The sequence below is a fragment of the Thamnophis sirtalis genome, unplaced genomic scaffold (genome assembly GCF_051295495.1).
Source record: "Thamnophis sirtalis isolate CommonGarterSnake01/CBP01778 unplaced genomic scaffold, rThaSir2_p1.2 scaffold_3, whole genome shotgun sequence".
Lineage (NCBI taxonomy): Eukaryota > Metazoa > Chordata > Lepidosauria > Squamata > Natricidae > Thamnophis > Thamnophis sirtalis.
The window spans coordinates 128,487,626-128,510,264 of NW_028261383.1; the positions used below are offsets into that span (position 1 = coordinate 128,487,626).

The following is a 22,639-nucleotide window of genomic DNA, read 5'->3' on the forward strand; positions in this document are numbered from 1 at the left end:
ATATTATGCACAACACACAGAGAAACAAACTTAAGAAAGTGCTAAGTCTGCCCACGAGAGAGAGAGAGAGAGGGAGGGAGGGAGGGAGGGAGAGAGAGAGAGAGAGAGAGAGAGAGAGAGAGAGAGAGAGAGAGAGAGAGAGAGAGAGAGAGAGAATCCCTCCTTCCTTCAGCCCAACACTCTTGCTGGCATCCTGGCCAGACGAGAGGGACTGCAGAGGGTCTCCTTGAGTCTAGGGCAGAGAGTCATTCGATGGGAAAGTTGCCTCTTGAAAGGAATGACTCGGATTGGCTTCCGCTTTCGATCTGCCCCCCCAAAGACCGAACGGAGAAGCAAAGAGGCAGGAGAGACAAAGCAGGAGAGATGAACCTTGAGACTGGCACAAGGTCATCCACATGGTTTAAGACCAAACTAGGCCTCACAGTCTCCTAGTTTATAGCCTGGTGCCTTAACTACCACACCAGGCTGACTCCCTAAGACAAGTCTATATGAAAAGAATGGTGAGGACGGATGCACTTGTTGTGTACATGCCTGCACAACCTTGACAAAAGAAGGAGCATTCAATTTTGGGAATCCACGCCTGCAGTAGCACGCAAATAATACAGTTCAGATGTGATTGGCCACTGAGAACAGGCAGGAAAAAAAATGGGATGAGATTGTTCACCTGGAATCAAATCTATATAGCAGTGATGGTTGACCTTTTTGTCGCCGCATGCCAAAACACATAATGCAATGCACGTGCAACACACACACACACCGTGCATCCCACCCCTGTGCGTGTGCATGCAACCCCTACACATGCACCCCCTGCACATGCGTGAGTGTCTCCTGCTTGTGCCCCCCCCTGCACATGCATGGTAGAGATCCAAAAACCAGCTGGCCGGCGGGAGACACGTGTGCTTGCGTGATGGAGCTGAGCTGGGGTGACGGCTCACAAGCCCGCAGAGAGGGCTCTGTTGTGTGCCACCTGTAGCATGCGTGCCATAGGTTCGCCATCACAGCTATATAGTGTAAAATGGGGAGCGGGGATCCATGACTGTAGGCTTCTAACTAGACTGTAGTCTTTGTTTATGAATATTTTTCTCCAGACTTCTTTCCTCTCTGTTTATGAAGGCCAAAATGAAAGCAGATATATGTATTTCATAACCCAGAAATGAATTAGGAGCTCTTGGAGATCTTCCCCAAGTAGGAAATCAAAGTATATGAATCAGAAATCAGGCTATTTCATGATTACAAATGATAATGTATTGTTCATTTTAACTGTTTGTAGTACCTTTACACATCTGCTAGATGCAAAAACTTTTTCTTTAGTTCCATTCAAACTATGGATCTGCAATTTGCAGAACATTCACAAGAAATGAAAAAAGAAACTGACTGAAAATTATGCGGGAAAGGATTACACTTGTTTGTCATGTGTTAGCCTAATGCAGTATTATGTATTAGGCTAGCAAATAAAGAGACGAGAGACCCAGAACCCTCACCCTAATATCACATGGGCATCTAACCTAATTTCACAGATGTTCTGCCAGAGATGAAGCCTGACTTCTGACCAAAACAGAGCAACCTCTGGTTTGACACTTAGCATCTATGAAAAAATTGACTTTCAGAACTGAATGCAGTGACCTCTGTTTATTAATATGTAATTCTCTAAAGTGCTGTGCGGTTACCTAAGGCCATATATCACCAATACATTAATAAGATTAACATGAGATTTCAAGCTGGAAAAGAACGCTGTGTTTAAGTAAACCTGGCCTTTGCAAAAGTTATTTGTTTTAATAATCCTGCATAATAGGGCAGATATTCTGGGAAACAGTCCAGGACAAATGAGGTTCTTTCTGTGGGAGATGGTCCAGATAAAATGAATTATTTTTTCTAATTGCTTTTTTTCACAAAAAGATCATTGTTGTAGGGAAAAGTTTTATAATGTTCTATGCGCTGCAAGTGTTTCAACCCTAGATCTGAAAATAAGAAGTTAGCCGGCGAATGTAGTAGAAGCATCCACAGGAAACCTGTATTCACCCTGCGGGTCCACTTTTACTCTGTCAATCAGAAACTGAGCCAGAGAATATGAGATTGCCCCACATCATATATTGTGTAGTGGGCATTAATAGGCAAGAAGCAAACCAGCATAGATACAACAGCATTTAATTACTCAAACTGGAACTGAGGAACAGCAGGCAGTTGCCTGTAATTTGTACTCTGGGCTCATAGGGTCTTAACCAATCATACTACATGAAAAAAAAAAAAAACAACGCCCAAATATGAATGTACAAAGTTTCCCTCCAAAACAGTTGCAGTTAACAGTTAGGATCATCTAAAGGTTAGTTTCACTTTAGCAGGGCTTAAGACAACTGGGTTCGTTTTCTGGGTTTGAACTCTGTCCGATTATGGATAGCATTATAGACTCAAATATATTAAAATATATTTTAATCAAGATATAGTCAGCACCACTGTTCCCTCTAAGGTGCGCGGCTGCGTGGCCACGCACGTGGCAAGAAAACACAGCGCAGCCGTTTCTAACTGCGTGCAGTGATTTCTGTCACAGGCTCCAGAAGCTGAGGGGAATATCTGCTGCCGCCTCCTCCTGTTCCAACAGCACTGCCGGATTTTCCGCCAACACTGCAGCTGAGGTGAAGCCGCCAAAGCTTCCGTCAGCACCCCCGCCCATGGCAGTGGTGCCTCTCCCTCCAAGCAGAGCACCTGAGCTGGCGCCCGCGTTATCCCTCCCCCTTCCTCCTCCGCCATGCTTTTGGGAGCTAGTAGGAAGGTGGCGGAGGGGGCGGGAGCAGGAAAAAAGCCCTCATGGGGTCTCAAAAGCACGGTAGAGGATGAGGCGGCGACAGGGGTAACCCAGAGCCCAGCTGAGATGCTCCAAGAAGAGGGGGAGGCACCGCCGCCGCTGCCATGGGCGGAAGCGCCTGCGGGAGCTTTGGAGGCTTCTCCTCGGCTGCAGCGCTGGGCAGCAAATATATTGGTGCTGTTGGAGGAGAAGGAGGCGGCAGCAGCTATTCTAGTGGCGGCCACTGTTCCCTCTAAGGTGCGCGGCTGCGCGGCCACGCACGTGGTAAGAAAACCCCACGCAGCAGTTTCTAACTGCCGCGCAGTGATTTCTGCCAAAGCAAACGTGGGGAAGTCCTTTGCAGGCAGCTAGAACTGGCCGCCCTCAAAGGACCTCCGCAGACTTGTTTTGATGAGCACGGAGTGACTGACGGTAGTTTGTGCTGGCCACGGCCACTCAAACTAGCGTCAGTCGCCCCTGTGTTCAGCAAAGCAAGCCCGGGGAGGTCCTTTGTGGGTGGCCAATCCTAGCCACTTGTGCCCGGCACTGCGGCTGAAGTAACCCCCCCCCCCCAAAGCCCCTGCTGCCACCAGACTATCTGCTGTCTCTTCCTCCTCCTCCTCCTCTAACAGCACTGGATTTGCCGCCCGACGCCGCGGCTGAGATGAAGCCGCCAAAGCTCCCGTCAGCAGCACCCCTCCACGCGGAGCACCTGAGCTGGCACGCATGTTATCCCTCCCCCTTCCTCCTCTGCCGTGCTTTTGAGGAGCCATGAGGCCACAGGAGTTAGTAGAAAGGCAACGGAGGGGGCGGGAGCAGGAAAAAAGGCCTCCTGGCTTCTGAAAAGCACAGCGGAGGTGGAGGCGGCGGCAGGGGTAACCCAGAGCCCAGCTGAGGTGCTCCGAGCAGAGGGGGAGGCACCGCCACCGCTGCCATGGGTGGGGGTGCCTGCAGGAGCTTTGGAGGCTTCACTTCGGCTGCAGCGCCGGGCAGTAAATGTGGTGGTCCTCTTGGAGGAGGAGGGGGAAGCGGCAGCAGTTATTCTGGTGGGGGCATCGTCGGCATCTTCAGCGGCAGCCCTGCCCCCTGTGAAAAAACCCAAAGATGGAGCAGATCCACGCAGATGACGTCGCCGCAACATGACTGGAGGAGGAATTCTGGGAGTTGAAGTCCACAAGTCTTAAGCTGTCAGGTTTGAAGATCCCTGTGTTTTTTTTTCCCTAAAGGGTTATGGGTGCAAGGATCTTGTAACTTGACAGCTTTAAGACTTGCATGCTTCACTGCCAGAGTTTCTGAGCCAACATGACCGGAGGAGGAATTCTGGGAGTTGAAGTCCACAAGTCTTAAAGCTGTCAGGTTTGAAGATCCCTGAGGTTTTTTTTTTCTAAAGGGTTAGGGGTGCGAGGGTGTTGTAACAACAGCTTTAAGATTTGCGTGCTTCAAAAGCCAGACTTTCTGAGCCAACATTTTGGTTGCTAAGCAGGACCGCTGTTAAGTGATACTGATATTATATAACACTTTTAATTAAGCGGGTACCTTGAATAAACATAACTTTGAGTTTCAAATAATACTGATTTCATTGTTGTCTTAGGTAACATCTGTTAAAAACATTCAGGTGCTCAGGCATGAAAATATGCCGCTCAAACACTATACTTTTCTGCTCACACTGAAAAAAAATTAGAGGGAACATTGGTGGTGGCGGGGGCTCGTTGGCATCTTCAGCGGCAGCCCTGCCCCCTGTGAAAAAACCTGAAGATGGAGCAGATCCATGCAGATGACGTTGCTGCAACATGACTGGAGGAGGAATTCTGGGAATTGAAGTCCACAAGGCTTAAAGCTGTCAGGTTTGAAGACCCCTGGGGTTTTTTTTTCCTAAAGGATTAGGGGTGCAAGGGTCTTGTAACTTGACAGATTTAAGACTTGCACACTTCAATGCCAGAGTTCCTGAGCCAACATGACTGGAGGAGGAATTCTGGGAGTTGAAGTCCACAAGGCTTAAAGCTGTCAGGTTTGAAGACCCCTGGGGGTTTTTTTTCCCTAAAGGGTTAGGGGTGCAAGGGTCTTGTAACTTGACAGCTTTAAGACTTGCATGCTTCAATGCCAGAGTTTCTGAGCCAACATTTTGGTTGCTAAGCAGGACCGTTGTTAAGTGATACTGATATTATCTAACACTTTTAATTAAGCGGGTACCTTGAATAAACATAACTTTGAGTTTCAAATAATACTGATTTCGTTGTTGTCTTAGATGACATCTGTGAAAAAAATTCAGGTGCTCAGGCATGAAAATATGCCACTCAAACACTATACTTTTCTGCTCACACTGAAAAAAAATTAGAGGGAACATTGGTCAGCACAATTATTTGTTTTCCCTTTGTGAGAATGTGTTAGCAGAAACAGAGCTTAGAATGTTGTGACAGTTCCTTCCTAATGCCCCATCACTGTTGATTAAATGGTGATCTTTTTTCCCCTCTTACCAAAACCAAGATTCTAAGAGAGAGAGTGTGTATTACTGGATTATAGGCTTGAATTCCCAGAGTAAAATTACTTCTTTTCATATGTATTCAACAAACTAAACTAAACCCTAATCTGAATAGGTCTTCCCATCTCTTCCCAAGAAATGCATAGGAAGTACAGGTAGTCCTTTACTTACGACCAAAACTGATCCCAAAAGTTCTGCTGCTAAATGGGACAGATGTTAAGTGTATTTTGCCACATTTTATGACCTTTCTTGCACCGTTGTTAAGTGAATTACTGCAGTTGTTCAGTTAGTAACATAACTGAAGTAGCATTAATTGAATATGGCTCAGCCATTGACTTTGCTTGTCAGAAGGTCGCCAAAAGTGATCCCATGATCCCAGGACATTGCAACCATCATAAATGTAAACCAGTTGTCAAGCATTCAAATTTTGATCATGTGACTATGGGGATGCTGCAAAGATCATGTCACTTTTTTCAGTGCCGTTGTAACTTTGAACAGTCACTAAATGAACTGTTATAAGTCAAAGACCACCTGTTTATGTCAGGAATCAATAAAAGCACATCACATACGGGAAGTAGCTGCAGAGATGAGATCCCTAGTCAATTGTGGTTGTGTTCTCTTTGGACCGTAGCTGCTGCTTATTCCAGAATTTCCAGATTTTCTAGAGTCTGAAGCCTGCCTACCAGAGGTGGCATTCAGCCTGTTTGGACCAGTTCACCTGAACTGGTAGTGGAAATCACGGGTGGGGCGGGGCAGGCCCTGGTGGGCCCACCCACCTGTCCTGGTTCTATGCCGTCCTATTTAGGCACATTTTGAAGCTGCATGCATGCGTGCAAGCCATACACGCAATCAAAGTGCATGCACAGAAGGCCGTGCGCATGCGAGGACAGGCATGCACATTTGCAAACCGGTAGGGAAAGTAAGTGAAAAGCACCCCTGCTTTCTACATAGTTCCTTACTGCTGATACAACCATCCGCCATTGCTCTTGTCTTGAATTAGCTATTTCAGTAAGTCCCCAGGTAGAGACTTACTGATTAGGTCTCTTCATGTATGGCATATTATGTCACATGTATGGCTTCATGACTTACTGATTACCGTAAGTCTCTTCACTACTTTAGAGGATTTGCTACTTTAGAGGGATTCTGAATGTGGTTTAATTAGAAATGAAAATAAGGAACAGAACCTGTTAGATGCAAATTCTCAAGTTTCCTATCCTTTCCTCAGGGTCAACAACATCAGTGCAGTCTCAGCCTGCAAGCACTGATGCTGCTTTACACATTGCAAGGAACCGATTCCACCGTCTCAAGCCACAATACAATCTCAACTGGGAAAGCAAGCCCAACGTTGCTCCACCTGCGCGTTCTCCATGTGCAGAACGCTTACTTCGCAGACAGGTAAGCTGGGCTAACAAGCCTCTCACTTGTTTTCACACAACATGCAAACTTGTGGGCCGCAGGTTTTATCTGATGTAATTGCAAAATGATATAAGAAGCAGGAAAAAAATAGAAATGTTGAACTAATGGGTCCAGGCTTCACGCTCTCTGATGAGTAGGACATATATCTAGCTCAGGGGTGTCAAACTTGATTTTATTGAGGGCCACATTAAGGTTGTGTTTGACCTCAGGAGGCCAGGGTGGGCATGGCCAGCTTGACATCACTCATGTCGGGGGGTGCTCTGCCAGCGAAAACAGGCTCCCAAGCTCCATTTTCAGCTGCAATGGCCTCCTGTAACCCTCTACGTGCAAAAACAGAGCTCGGAAGGGCTACACGTGACCCTCGCAAGCTCCATTTTTGTTGACAGAGGCACCGTGGGCCAGTCCTTCACTGTTTCCAGGGCAGCCCTGCAAGCCAGATCTAACCACTGGGGACAAATCCGGCCCCCAGGCCTTGAGTTTGACACCCCTAATCCAGCAGGTCCATAATGGTAGTTGCATTGGCCAATGTGGGCTGTGCAAGTCACACGTATGGCTTCATGAAGAAAGCATTGCTTTATCCTGATCTAGTCCTTGTTCTTGAGTCTTGCTGGCAGACTACAGCCAAATTTACTCAAATGCTGCTTCAGTCTGCTGACTATATAGTTCCCTCTCTTGATATCCCCAGCTATGTAGTTGAGCCCCCTATAGGTCACCCACCTGCATAACTGCATCAATTTATCACAATATTATGTTTAAGATATGTATTTCTTCCATGTGTATTCGCTATTCTTTAACATTAAATGATTTTTTAAACCCTTATTGGCCCAAACATTTTATTTCTTTGGCGTTTCAGCTTGTGGAACTCTCTTGAACATTTTACAATTTTTATCTAAGTTTTTTTTTTTTAATTTACCCAAAAGTTGAAACTTATATCTTTTGCATTTAGGATTGAAAATTGTAATCTTAAATGCAAAAGATCACTCTTCATTTCCTCCAAACAGCATATTATACAAATTTAAGACTACTTTTGTTATCAGTTTATTTAAAACCATTATTTCCTTTTCGGTGCTAACTAAATAAAATGCAACTTTTTTCCAAGGCAAACTATTTACATTTAAAGTGACAAACTAAATTCCTAAAGTCTATTAGACCAATGCTGAGCTAGTCCAGGGTATATTAACAAACAATTAAATTGATTTCATGGCTCTAGCTTTTGAATGTGCTTCTTGTTGTTAAAGAGCTAACAGTCCAAACTTTTTTAATCAGTGCCCCAAAGATGAGAAGTCTTGTTAGCTGCTTACTTGGCCATTATACTTAGCAGCCAAGGACTTAATGTTACTAAGTATCAAATCTTTGTTAAGTATAAGGCTAATTTTCACAAAGTATTTCAAGGCAGAACTGACCAAGAGTTGATGCTGCAAAACAGCTCTTTTACTTCTGAATTTTGGTGAAGCAAGCTTGAGAACCCTGACCCCCCCCCCCCCCAAAAAAAATGACTATGAGATGGCTGCAGGCAGTCCAGGATTGGCATATCTCTAATATAGGGAGAACCAGGTTTAGGTTCATACCCTATCAACAGGAGCCTCCCTCTGTCATTTTGGCCAGTTCATTTTTTTCTATGCACCATTGTTTTAAACCAGGGGAGGGCAGTCTTGCCCTCAGCATTGTGGAAGCATCTGATTGAGACCTGAGGGAGAAAGTTAATTTTATTTATTCCTGTCACTCATAAATAATATTTACTATGAATTCATTTCATGTCTGCTGGAGTTTTTTTTCCTATTCTAACTGATTTTTCCCCAAAGTTTTAAATACAGACCCTGACAGGTTGCATACATTTAAATGCAATTCTCAAGATAGAAAAATTGATTGCAAACAATAAAGGCATATTCGTGCCAAAGACAAACATCCACCAATACTTTCACTTAAATATACATGTAGTCAAGCAACAGACCTTTAAAATTGTGGTGCATCTTTTCCTGAAATGAGTCTTCTCAATATGAATCTTGACTATTTAAATTTAATTACTGATTTTAGTATTTCCAAGTTATTTGGCTAGCCGTTTTTTGTAAATATCTTATTGTTTCACTTACTTCAAAGTATTCCAGCTAGGATAAGCATTGGTGATACAATAAATTATATTTAATTTTTTTACTCTGTATAGTATTTATTGCTGACTTTTCTTCTCCTTCTTCTTTCTCTTCTTTCCTTCTCACTTCTTTGTTTCATATTATTTCTTTGTTGACCTGAGTTTTATTTACTTTCTCTTTGGCTCATTCAATGTTGATGGACTGATAGATTGCCTGTCACTACTTGCTTCTTTGAGTTCTTGTAAGCTTCTTCTTGTGTCATCTAACTTCCTTCTCTTCTGTGGATCTTTTTTATTGCTTTTGATCTATCCAAAGATCTTTGAATTGTGTATGTAAGGTTTAGTTTCAATATCAACTGTTTCAATGAACTGTCTGATTTTGCATTGTTAAATGATCTGCTCTCAACAATATTCTCCAGCAACGAAATGTATTGTTTTTCATTTAATCTTTCTAATGATTCAGTGATCACAGCCATATGTTTCAATTGAAGACCATAGTTTTGATAATGTTCTGAGTGTGATGTCTCCGCACTTTAATATTTTTGCCTAAAACTTTTGTAATGCATATAAAAGGTCTTTTTCTCTTCACAAAAAAATATGAATTTTTGAGACTAGAAAACTACAATCTGTACCTTCCTCATTTTTTCTCTATGCATGTTTGCATTGGTTGTAATGTGTGTTGACATAATCGTATTTTTTAAAATGTTGAATGGCAGACCAGGTTTTACACTCTCTTATTCCACCTTCAACAAGAGATTCCTTTATATCTTCCTCATTTGTTTTTTCTACCATCAATTTTAATTCCAATTCATATGTCTTCTAGTCCACTATATATGCATGTATATGTGGGCATGTACATACCCTCATAAACACAAACACACACACACACACACACACACACACACACACACACACACACACACACACACACATATATATATATATATATATATATATATATATATATATATATATATATATATAATTGAAAGTTTTAAGAAATAAAGTAGAAAAGAAAAAGATATAAAGAAAGGTATAAAGAAGTGCCTTCCAATTTTCTTCACACCAGTTAATTATGTTTTAATTTGTCTTTGTAAAGTTTCATCATGACTCTCTTCTTTCTAAAATCTGTCCCACTGTTTCTCAACTTTAAGATTTATAGACTTCAATTCCCAGAATTCCTCAGCCAAAATTCTGGGAACTGAAGTTCATAAATCTCACAGTTGTCAATTGAATTGAAGTTCATAAATCTCACAGTTGTCAAGATTGAAACTCACTCACATAAGGAATAAGTTTATTTATAGGCCGCCCTTTTCCCTGAGGGGACTCAGGGCAGCTAACAACTTATATGGGGAGGGGATACATACAGTAACATATAACATAACACGTAATTAAAAGAATAAACAACATTCATTCAGCATTCGGGTGGGGGCGAATCAAATCTTTACCCCCAGGCCTGATGGGATAGCCAGTTCTTGAGGGCTGCGCGGAAGGTCTGAAGGGTGGTGAGGGTACGAATCTCCACGGGGAGATCGTTCCAAAGGGTCGGAGCTACTACTGAAAAGGCTCTCCTCCGCGTAGTGGCCAGCCGGCACTGGCTGGCAGATGGCACTCGGAGGAGGCCTAATCTGTGAGATCTAATGGGTCTCGAGGAGGTAATTGGCAGGAGGCGGTCTCCCAAGTACCCAGATCCACTACCATGAAGGGCTTTATAGGTGGTAAGAAGCACCTTGAAGCGCACACGGAGATCAACAGGTAGCCAGCGCAGCTCGTGGAGGATAGGTGTTATGTGGGCGAACCGAGGTGCACCCACAATCACTCGCGCGGCCGCATTCTGGACTAGCTGAAGCCGCCGGATGCTCTTCAAGGGCAGCCCCATGTAGAGCACGTTGCAGTACTCCAGCCTAGAGGTCACGAGGGCGCGAGTGACTGTTGTGAGAGCCTCCCGATTCAGGTAGGGTCGCAACTGGCACACCAGGCGAACCTGGGCAAATGCCCCCCTGGTCACAGCCGACAGGTGGTAATCAAAGGTCAGCTGTGGATCCAGGAGGACTCCCAAGTTGCGAACCCTGTCTGAGGGGTGTAAAATTTGGCCCCCCAGCCTGAGCGATGGAACACTAACCAAATTATTGGGAGGGAAACACAACAGCCACTCGGTCTTTTCCGGGTTGAGTACAAGCTTGTTAGCCCTCATCCAGTCCCTGACGGCCTCAAGACCCTGGTTCATCACGTCCACCGCTTCATTGAGTTGGCACGGGGCGGACAGATAAAGCTGCGTATCGTCCGCATATTGATGGTAGCTTTGTTGACAAGTTCTGTCATCTTCACTAATATCTCCACTATAGATATTGGCAAGTGTTTTCATCTTCCTGCATACAATAATTGGCTGCAGTTATCATATATGAAAATGGTGTTCCACAACTTTTTTTCTAGCTGTTTATCCATCGGTGTCAGGAGGAAATGTTCTGATTTCAATTGAATGTTCGTTTTTTAAATCCTCTGACTCACAAACATTTTAGGTTTTTATACACATCTGCCCAGAGTTACCCTGCGATAAGATGGGTGGCCAATAAATTTATTAAATAAATAAAGTATGATAAATTTCTTTCCCAATTCTGAACCAGGCATATATTCTATATCGCACCATGACTGTTGTTTGCATACCAATTCTTCATTGGGCAGGTGAGGTAGCGTAGTTTATCTATTGTTTAAGGGCCATCCACAATTTATTGGAGTGTATATATAGACTAAAAACTCTGTGTATAATACAGGCATCAAACATAGATGCCCCTTGCCTTTTCTCTTGCCTTCTGGACATCAGCAGTGTGTTTTCCCTCTGAATCCTGTTTGTACATCAGGCAATCAATCAGACATAATAGAACTGGAAGGCACCCTGGAGGTATTCTAGTCCAGCCCCCTGCTCAAGCAAGAGACCCTAAACCATTTCAGACAAATGATTGTCCAGTCCCTTCTTAAAAGCTTCCAGTGATGAAACACCCACCACTTCTAACGTTCTGACACAGTTCTCTTTTTATAGTTCCAGAATCTCCTACCATTCAACTTCCCATTCTTTTCTTGGGGCTGCCCTGGCAATTAGTGATGAATTCCTTGGTGAGAGTCAATCTGTTGATTTTGAAGAACAGAAAAGCCTTGCACAGGGAGTTGTTCCCTGCCAGTGCACTGCAAAAGTGTTTTTCTTCTTCTAATGAATACTGAGTCAGCCCAATGCGAGTATTCACACCTACTGCATCCTTCATCACTACTGAAAATGCTAGGCACTGACCCAATTGCAGACATGCTGATTCCAAGTCCTTGTGAAGTCCTAGCTCCAAAATTGACAAGTGGCAGATTGGCCAGGTTTAGCACTATGGGAATTAGACAGCCATCTCCCCTCTACAAGCAGTGGGAATCCCACCACCTCAGTATCTTTCTTCAAGTCTAAAGACTCCCTTGTATTTCTTTTGCTTTTCTGGGGGAAGACAGGTTACTTCTAAATATAATTTGCAGTGGTAGAATACTGACAAATCTTCTGTGAATATCCTAAAATTCACCTTTGTAGTAAATCTAATACATGTTCTTTTCTCACCTTAACAGCAGTCTCCATGGACACACAAAAGTGCCATTTCAACAAATAAAAATATTGTGCAGCATTTTTAGTTTCATAACCCTGTAGCAATGTGCTTTTATTTAATTGAACGCATAATCAAGCCAAAAATTGTTCTTTCCCTGTTAAGCAACACAGCGATGTAAAAGCTTTAATTAAAAAGTTTTTTTTTAAAAAGAAATAAATGTAATAACAACCCCCTACCCTCATGAATGTATTTCTATCTTCTTCCATGAACTGGGCCATGTTTGTAAAAAAACTTCCCTAGGCTTGATTTTGTGCCTTGAAAAAAACAAGAATGATAGGGCATGCTCTATTGTGCTAGGCACAATATTGAATATATACTACACTGAGCACTGATTAACGTGTTTTATTCAGCATCAATGCTACTTAAGTTCATGGATGCCTAAAAGAGGCATTTCTAAGAGTAAAACTCCTGCTTAGCTTCTGTTCATAATCAGTTGTCCCTCAAGGTCGCCTGCAGGCACCTCTTGGCTGTGAGCCAAATGTGCCATATAGACTATTCTGAAGGCAGTTCTATCACAGTTCTTGTGAGCATAAGGGAAAGGGAATTTAGACTGAGCGCATCTAAAATATAGCAAGAGTTTCCAACTAATCCCAAAGCAGAATGTCATGAATTGGAGAGTGTACAACATGTGCAAAATAGATAATGTGACTGCAGGGCATCATGAGAGCAGCTGGTAAACCTTGAAACTGGAGCTTGCTGGAGTTTTCAGTCCATTACACACAAAGCTAAAATTCAGTTGTCATTGTTAATATGCCGTTTACATCTTGCACCTTGCCTGTACTAATGCGCCTTCTATGTGTTTCTTCCCATCTGATTCTTTGATGCCTCCTGCACAGATGGCCATACGGAATGATTCTTCGGATACTCATAGTTCAGAAAGCAGAGAGAACCTCCATGCCGAGGTGAGTGAGCTCTCTGATTCCAATTTGTCAGCCCCGTCCACCGAGGACCTTTCTATCACTTTGACATCCTCGGAAGCAAGAGAGTCTGCCAGCTGGGCCCGATCCAGTGTTCACACTCAGCAACATTCCCGCAATCAATATAACATCTCCAAGCATGTTCCAGATTTGTGTGCCTGTACAGACTCTCTTCAGGAACTACCTGGGGATCCGCTGGACCAAGAAGTATCAGAAATAAACAGCTGTTTTACTTCAGGAACTTGTTCAGCCATGAGTGCCTCATCAGTGGTCCAGCCTGAGACCCCTAAGAGAAATGTAGGCAACAGTGGCAATGTTCCTTTGAAGGACCTGAAGAAATGCTACAGTGTGGATACACAAGGTCTTCTTAAAAAACCGTCATCGTGGTTAGACGATCAAAGGAGACATTCCATAGAAATTTGTTCCATGGAAAACAGCCCCCAACATCATTCCACCTCTAGTTCTTCTGGCTTCATCAGTCAGGTCTTCAGTGAAATGGAGGGCTTGCAAGGGACACGGCCAAAGAAAAAAATGAGCCCCCCATGTATATCCATAGACCCTCCTGAGGAACAGAGGTTGCTACTAAGGAGGTCTTGCACCGCGTCCCCTTCCAGTGCAGATGTTTGCTTGAGAAGACGTGCACCATCTTGGGACTCCAAGGACTCAGTGGATGGAGGGGACTCAACCCTCCCAGACAGTCTGTCAATAACTCCAACTCCAAAGAAAGACTTGCTGACACTCCCTAGTTTTTCCTTTGATCAACCAGATGTCGACCCTTGAAGTGGTTTCTTTTCTGTTACTGGTGCCAAACATTTTCCCCACTTTCCCTCATGTAATAAATTAAACCTCTCTATTCTAAAACGGCACTGATTTTTTTAAAAATCCAAAGTTTAAAAAAGAGCTAGCTGGTAGAAGAATGGTTAAGCTATATCATGCTTACTTAAGCATAAGTTCTGCTTGGGTAAAAGCAATACATTGTTCAGAGTCTATATGTATAGTCTATTTTATTAAATTAATTGAACCTAGTATTGCAGTATGTAGTACATTTTGTGGCTTAAAAACCTGGTTTATTTTCTCTTGTTTTATGTATCTCAGAATATTCCTGAAACTATGTTGATATTTTTTTTAAAAAAATGAATATTTTGACCTTTAAAATTACATATTTAACCCTCCCTCTTTTTTCTTTATTCTTTCTTTTATTTTCTTTTGCAAAGCACAAGATGTAGCCATTAGTGCATTACAGAGAACATGGGCCCCATATTAGACCATAAATAAGAATTGTTGCAATTATAATGCATTTCATGGACTGAACCATCCACTATTTTCTGCAGAGATTAGCCATATCTATTTCCAAATTGGATTTTATTACAGTGCAAAGCAAAAGGAAATACAGAAATTAAACAATGAACAGAGTATAAATAGACAGATTTGCAAAAAATGCCCATTACATTGATAATTCAACTGCTTTCCGGCAATATGCATTCATATATGTTGTCATGACTTTCCATAACAATCTCCAAAATCTTATGGAGCCAGAATACTTAGGATGAGAAACATTCTCATCCTAAGGTAGGTTGGAAGAGAAGGGGGGAAACTGATACTCCAGCTATTTCCTTACCCCTAAAATCTTATTTCACTCTCTCTTTCGGTGGAAGAAGCTAACCTGAGAGTCAAGGGCAGTTGCTTACAAATCCATCTCAATTGGAACATTTCACGCCCATTTATCCAAGTAGAATGGACACTTCCTTACTTATGAGCAACTTCAGTCCTTAACTATCATTTTTGTTTAGCTTTATGAAGTGCAACCATTGCTCTATGGAAAAGGCTATGCTTCCCTGAAACTCAGTCTCCGTAGTGGCAGATATTCAGTGTCTAACAACAGGAATACGTCCTTTGACTTGGGACATGTAGTATGAATGTCTACCTTCTGTTTATTCCAATGGCACCCGCTGCTATGAAAGGGAGAGAAGGTCAGAGACGTACAACTGAAATGAGTGAATCGTATGGATGGAAATCAGATTTGCCACAGGTACAGCAGGCAAAGTTTCCTACTATTTATTCACAGCCCTACAGATATGAGATACGCTAAACATGTCAGGCTACTGTGACAGGCACAACATGGACCAGTGAAGGGGTGTGTGTATCCTGATCAGTGTGTAGTTCAACTGCTCTAGTTCCCACTAGACAGACCGAGAACACTGTTGTCATTCAGTGTGTCCTCGTAAAGGAGTCCTCTAAGGTGAATGCTGAGGATTTTTCAAAATAGCCTCACATTCTGCAGTAGGAGAATTGTGTGAAGGAACTTTAAGTTACATTAACTTCTAATCAATCAAATGTAGAGGCAGCCCAGAGTGACTTCATTAATTTGCAATTTAATGATCAGACATCCAGAATGATTACTTCTTCTCCTCTTCCTCCTCATCACCATCTTCATCATCAAAGAAATTGTAGAAATTAAATGAGGCCTCCCCCCCCCCATACAGGGGGCATCATGTACCCAAACAAGACTGGCAGTTACAAAATTAAATGCATTGTTGTTGTTTTTTCACTTAAATAGATACTGATTTGCAATATTGCAATCCCCTCACACGCATTCTTTTTCTACTAGCCTTGCTTAAGAGAGAGAGACCCCAATTGTATTTTGATATTCAAATAATTATCAAAGAAAAGTCCTAGAAAGGTTCAGTTCTTTCTTCTCCCCACTTAAGTCAAGATGTTTTATTTAGCAGATTATAGTCCTGTAGACTAGAGCGCCTCTAGTCTACCACTTATAAACTCACATGCCATTTCTTCCATGCAAGTTAATTCCAGTTGTCATTAACCTCACTCGGCTTTAACCATTCATGCCAAGTCCTAGGCATCTTTTCTCCATTTTAGTGGAGTGCCAGGATTCAATTTTCAGTGCCAGAGCTTAACCTTGGAACAGAAGAACAAATAGATTAAAAATGCCCCAAGCATATCCTTTTTTTTTTTTGTTCTAAAAAAGCAGCAGAAATTCCCCATTGTGGTAAGGCTTTTTAAGTCAAAAGCCTTTTTTTCCTAGAATGCTATGATCCACAGAATTATTTTCCAAGAAATTAAGCATTGGGGATAACCATCTGACTTCCACAGATGCCACCATGGAAACAGCAGATCTTGCCCAATAATAGTGTGGTGTTTTGCATTAGGTGCTTTTACAGCATTTATTATTATTATTATTTCTGCCCTAATACAAAAGATGATCTCAAAATACTGCTCTTCTATTTATACAAGTAGTCCTTGATGTACGATCAATTGTTTAATGATCATTCAAAATTATGACAGTGCTGAAAAAGTGACTTACTATATTGTTCCTCACACTTATGATCACTGCAATGTCCCCACAAAATTTGGACATTTAGCAACCGGCATGCATTTGTGGCAGTTGCAATATCCCAGGAGGGTTACGTGATCCTGCCATTTGAAATCTCCTCAGGGGCCTTCCAACAAGCAAAATCAAGGGGAGGAGCTGGAGTTGCTTAATGTCCAGAGCAAAAAGTTTGTAAAATCTGGTGCAACTCACTTAATGATTGCCTCGCCTAGCATTGGGAATTCTGCTCCCAAATTGGTCAAAAGTAGAAGACCATCTGTATACCTTTTATCAGATAATTTGAGACAGACTCATTCCTTCAAACCTTCTCAAAATCTTCTCAACTGAGTTGCAAGCATACTTGGGCTTCATCTGTTAAAAATTAACTCTTTCACTAGAAAGAAACTCTTACTAGAAGATCTAGTTAGAACACTCTGAATATCTTACAGTCTCCAGCTCTCTCTTGTACACAAGTAACTTGACAAATATAAGATGCAGTAGAAAGTTAGTTTTTGCACATACCTCTGATTTCTTGTGTTCAAGAAAAAGCATGACTCTTCAGATAAATCAGTATTGTGCATATCCAAGGATCCTCAGATTTATGCTGGCATAATTTGGGGAGCCTTTTCAGAGTCCAAATGTGAATTTGTCAGTATTGATGTGATCAAATGGCTCTTTTCTATGGATCACATTGTCCCTTTATTCATTCTTAAAAATAATAATAAGATAAAATGACCTTGCTTTTCAAGCTACATGACTATTTTTGCTAAAATAATTGATTTCAGCTTAATCTCTCTGTTAAATGTATTTACCATTGCAGTCTTAATAAATGCTTTAAACCCAGAATATCTTTAATATATATTCTAGGTAATGTGCTCATATAGACCATATTTTGTTAAATATAGGAACTAAACCAAACATAAATATTGATTGAAAATAATATTATAATCATATTTTAAAACCCAGTTTGAATATGAGGATATAATTTTAAACACTGAAACCTGTATCTTTATGATTATAAAATCAACTCACATTGGACACTCCTAAAAACACACTCCAAATGATTTTTGACAACTGGTAATGGTTTAAATAAACAATGGGCATTGTTTATCAGAGTCTTCAAAATGCTCCATACCATTAGACTCTTACTTTAGTGCCACCCTGCTTGTGGAAAATTAGAAACATTCAATTTATAACACTGTCATTATTCCAGTCCATTGAGTAGGAAATGAAATCTAACCAGGTCACCAACTCAAATTAGACTACTCTTCTTGAATCATTTTAATATATAGGCAATTAGTGTGATTCTTACAAATTAGTTCGTTGTGATCTTCTCATGTAAAATGTAGGAAAAAGCACAATATGATGATCTAAATGATTTCAGTCCTTTATTTTTGGCTTAATTACTTGGTTTCTCTACATCGAAGCCAGCTGCCGATAATCAACCTTATGTATAGTGAAGGAATTGTATCCCTTGTTTTGTCACTCTCTCTCATGTAATCATGCTCCTCTGAACATTTTCCCATTCGTCCATCATGTTTATCCCCAAGCTCTGTACACCTACAGCATCCAGTATGGCTTTCCCAAAATAGAACTCAGATCAATTTGACGTGTGAAGACAATAAAGTTAATGAGACAGAGCAATGCAGAAGCATCAGAATTAGGCAATATGACCCTGCGGGACAACTCACCACAGCTGACTTGCCGTGGACAACTCTCTATGGTCAACTCACCAAGGACAACTCACCGCAAGACAATTCAATACAAAATACAAATGTACAAAAGTTAAATTGATTTTTGAGAGAAGTGTGACCAATGATAACAAAATAAATTCAATGCAGAAATACCAAAGTTACAATAGTTTCAATGAAAACATGGTCACCAGTAATAAAAGTAACTGAATGAAACAATTAGTATAACATTCAATTGTCCCACAACGAGTTTGGCCATGGTGAATTGGCTGGGGTGAGTTGTCCTAGACCCCTCTTCTAGACCTTTTACATAGTCACAAATATCTGAATCAGCTCATCTGCTAACAGCCTAATTTGCTAAGGCAACCAAAGGCCTGCAGTATCTACAGTGGTTAAAATGTGTACTAGTTGTCTAGTAATATGAAATCAATTGTGTCCTACACCTTCAATACCTAATCTCTGAGTAAGGTGTAAAGTGCAATATATTAGGAAGAAACTAGAATGAAAAATGTAGCCTGCTTTGAAATGAGAGGAACTATCACCACTCAAATTAAAAAAGGGTTTAAATTAATAGATTTTCAGTGCTTGGGAAACATTGTGCTTGGGAAGAATGTTAATAAAACTAAGGAGTTGCTTCATGGAATTATATTCAATAAAGACCAATCAATACATAACTTACTGTAAGCTAATGCATTCAGGAAAATAAAGCATGCATACTTTGTGATACAAATATTTTCTACTTGCCCTTTTGAAAAAATCGAATTGAAGTACTACTGTATGTGCAATAATCTTCATGGGATTTTAAATAACTTTGGGTTGGGCCTTTTTTAAATAACATTAGACTTTTTTATAAAAAGCAAAACACAATGGTTCTGAAGAGATGTACATCAATTCTGTAGAATGGTTCTGTTCATAATTTTTGTATTTATTTTTTTTAGAAATCACTAGAGCAGTGTCTATTCCTGCCAAGCGTCTTAGTACTAGAAGTGAACTGAGGTCTTGCCTTTTAATGAAGACTTAGGAGAAAGATTGGTTCTATGTTAAGGTTTTGATTTGGTTTTTTCCCTGCTTTCCCAAAGGTCAATTAAAATTTATTGCCCAGTTCTAAACACATTTTGAGGAGGTGGGGAAGATGGGTAGTTGCTCACAGATGCAATCCTTACTGACCCTGCTCTTGGTCAGTTGTCTCTCTCTTTATGGAAGAGATTTTCCCAAAGGAAAGTGGCTGAGGCCAGACTGGGGGAGAAAAAAAAATTGGCCAGTACCTCCAGTTGGAAGAGTCTTACACCCATGGCACGAATGGAATTCTGAAATTAATATAGCTGTGTATTAGTCTGTCTTTGATCATGATAAGCCGTACTATAAACTTCAGTTTGTCAATGTAGTTTAAAAAGTAAGCTACAAACTTAACATACACTTTCTATGATTCCAGTGAGATGTCTGTTCTATGTTGTATAGCTTAAAATAGTTGATCCCAGCTGCATTGTATAGCTTTATGCACATATTTAGTACATATATGCTAAATTAAGAACGAGGACGACATTTAAGAAAAGGGCTCTACAGATGAGACTGGTTTAAGGTCTGAACTCTGCTAATATTAATACATTAGTATATTGGAAAGCTTGATTACAGGACAAAGCAGCACCTGAATGAGTAATCTTGAAAGAAATATTATAGCTTTTATTATTGTTATGGAAAGAAATATTTTGTTACGCTAACAGTTTTGGTCATAGGCTAATTTATGAATGTTTAAGACACTGATTTTTGGATTTAAATGTCCATTTTTAATCAAATAAAAATCTTAAATAAATCAACAGCCCTACTGAGATATAATGTATGCTACAAATAAGTAGGCTAATTCAATGTTGTAATCATTATAGAAGAGGGGGGGAAACCTTGTGTGATTTGATCATCATTTATAGGAATATGATATATATTTTGTTCATTAAGACTTTGGTGCATCTGAGTGTGTTTAGAACTGGATTTTTCTCTAGCTCTCTCCAATGCTGCAGCTCTACATTATTTTTTAAAATGTATTAATCAAAAAAATTATTTCTGTTCCTAATCCCCCATGGCAAGTTCTATCCAGTTTGTTTCAAAGCACACCAGCACTTTAATACTATGGACTTAGTGTCTGCTGGTAAGAAGAGACAATTCTGTTTTTGCCAGGTTATAGTAATTTATGAGGGTAAAGGTTTGCTACCACCTCAAAAGGGGGGGGGAGACGATGTAAATTCTATATTTGCAAACATTGCACATAGTATTTCTATACCTTTTAGAGAGATTACAGGTTATTTAAACTGCAGATAATTTGGAAGAAGAAAAACAATAAATACTTTTTTGGCTTCTGTAGAATGTACTCAACTGAAAAAGAAAATAAGTTTTACGGGCTAACAATGCGCCCCTTCTTTCCTTCTGTGCCCCCTGACTATAGTAACCCATGTAGAATCTTTCACAAAAATTACTAGAGTAGCCACAGTACCAATGTCCATAAACAATCTAGTAACTATTTTAGAACTTTGTATTTAATAATCAACTTATTGTTATATCATATCAGGTACAGAGACTGAAAACTGGGTATATGGTCAGGGAAACAAAAGGTGAAATGAATGGGGAGTATTGGATTAAAATATCTTTTTTTTTAAATGAGTGTAAAACTTTACAAATGACAAAGACAAATGTGTACTATTAAAAGATTTTGAAAGTAAAAGATATGCAGTTTTGTTATTTTATTCCTAACATCTCTATCCGTTTAACTATATATCTAACAGAACAGATATCCTGAACATCAGTTTATTTATTAAAGGTTTCCTTAATGCATTTGGGAATATAATTCCACAAAAGTTTCAGCCTCCAGGGCTATTAGCTATAGTTGGTGTAAATTCCAAGAGGGATCCTTCCTAAATATTTGGCTTGATTTATATCAATCTACAAATTGTAAATAATGTATGGGAACATAGACATTCACTTCACAAAACTTCAACTCAGAAAGATTTGCATATAACTCAAAAGAAATTATCATGACATGTAGGAATGTATAAATGCATAAACTGCTCTAGACAGACAAAACAATTTAATTCCTCTCATCCCCAGTAAGAAATTATACTAGGATATTAAGCAGAGACAAAGCCATCAATTCCCCATACTTGACTGTCCAATATAGTTTGATGTCTAGTAGTGAAAATGGCTCCACTGGGGATTTTTGGATTACCCATGCTTGCTTCTACCTTTCCTTGTTGTCTTAAGACACTGACAGGGAAACCCATTTGCTTCCAGATATTGTTGAACAGCCACACCCAGCATCCTTTAGTAGGTTGGTTTGGGCTGCTGGGAGTTGCAAACTAGCAAAATATGGAGAGCCACCCGTTTCTCAGACTTGAGCTGAGTAGAGTAACTGAATCCCTGGAGAGAAGTTGGTAGTAATGATTGTCTGTAACCATGGGTTCAAATCAAGATGATTAGGGGACTGGAGGCTAAAACATATAAAGAACGGTTGCAAGAACTGGGTATGTCTAGTTAATTAATCAGTGAAACAACTTGCCTCCAGACATTGTGAATGCTCCAACATTGGATGTTTTTTAAGAAGAGGTTGGATAACCATTTGTCTGAAGTGGTATAGGGTTGCCTGCCTAAGAAGGGTGTTGGACTAGAAGACCTTCAAGGTCCCTTCCAACTCGTATTTTAGTCTAGTCTAGTCTAGTCTAGTCTAAAGCTGAATCCTCAAAACTGATATCTGTTCAGAATAGGTATTCTGTAATTTTACTATTCTGTAGAAGTGATTATGATTTAATAGCAATAGCAATAGCACTTACTTATATACCATTTCACAGTGCTTTTACTGCCCTCTCTAAGTGGTTTACAGAGTCAGCAGGTATTGCCCCAACTATCTGGCTCCTCATTTTACCCACCTCGGAAGGATGGGAGGCTGAGTCAACCTTGAGCCTGGTGAGATTCGATCTGCCAAATTGCAGGCAGCCGGCTGTCAGCAGAAGTAGCCTGCAGTACTGCATTCTAACCACTGTGCCACCAAGGTATTATTGCTTAAGTACTGTTTGCTCTTATTTTTGTACTGGGTGGTGTGGGAGATCACTGTTATTGTATTTATCCAAATGAAAAAAAAAAATTTCCAAACATTTTTTTGTTAAAATAGAAAATTTCCACAACACCATTTTCCAATTCCACTCTGAAAGGAAACCTGTAATTGATTTCATTCCTGCTGTCCTCAAAACTCAGAGAAGACCCAGAAAATGCTGAGTCAATAGACCTCGTCTCTCCCGCCAGCTAACTGGAGCGTGCAAAGAAAAGCCTCCC

At 40.7% G+C, this 22,639-nt stretch overlaps 1 protein-coding gene across 7 annotated transcripts in view; it reads left to right on the forward strand.

Annotated features, from left to right (window-relative positions):
* Nucleotides 1-14,864, forward strand: part of CACNA1G (calcium voltage-gated channel subunit alpha1 G) — a 248,541-nt gene extending 233,677 nt beyond the window's left edge. For all 7 annotated transcript variants that reach the window (XM_087710029.1, XM_087710023.1, XM_087710026.1 and 4 more), the window contains 2 exons: nucleotides 6,484-6,653; nucleotides 13,229-14,864. In XM_087710029.1, the coding sequence (XP_087566155.1) occupies nucleotides 6,484-6,653; nucleotides 13,229-14,089 (1,031 nt within the window). In that variant the 3' untranslated portion in view covers nucleotides 14,090-14,864. The remainder of the gene's footprint in view (nucleotides 1-6,483; nucleotides 6,654-13,228) is intronic.
* Nucleotides 14,865-22,639: the final 7,775 nt, after the last annotated feature.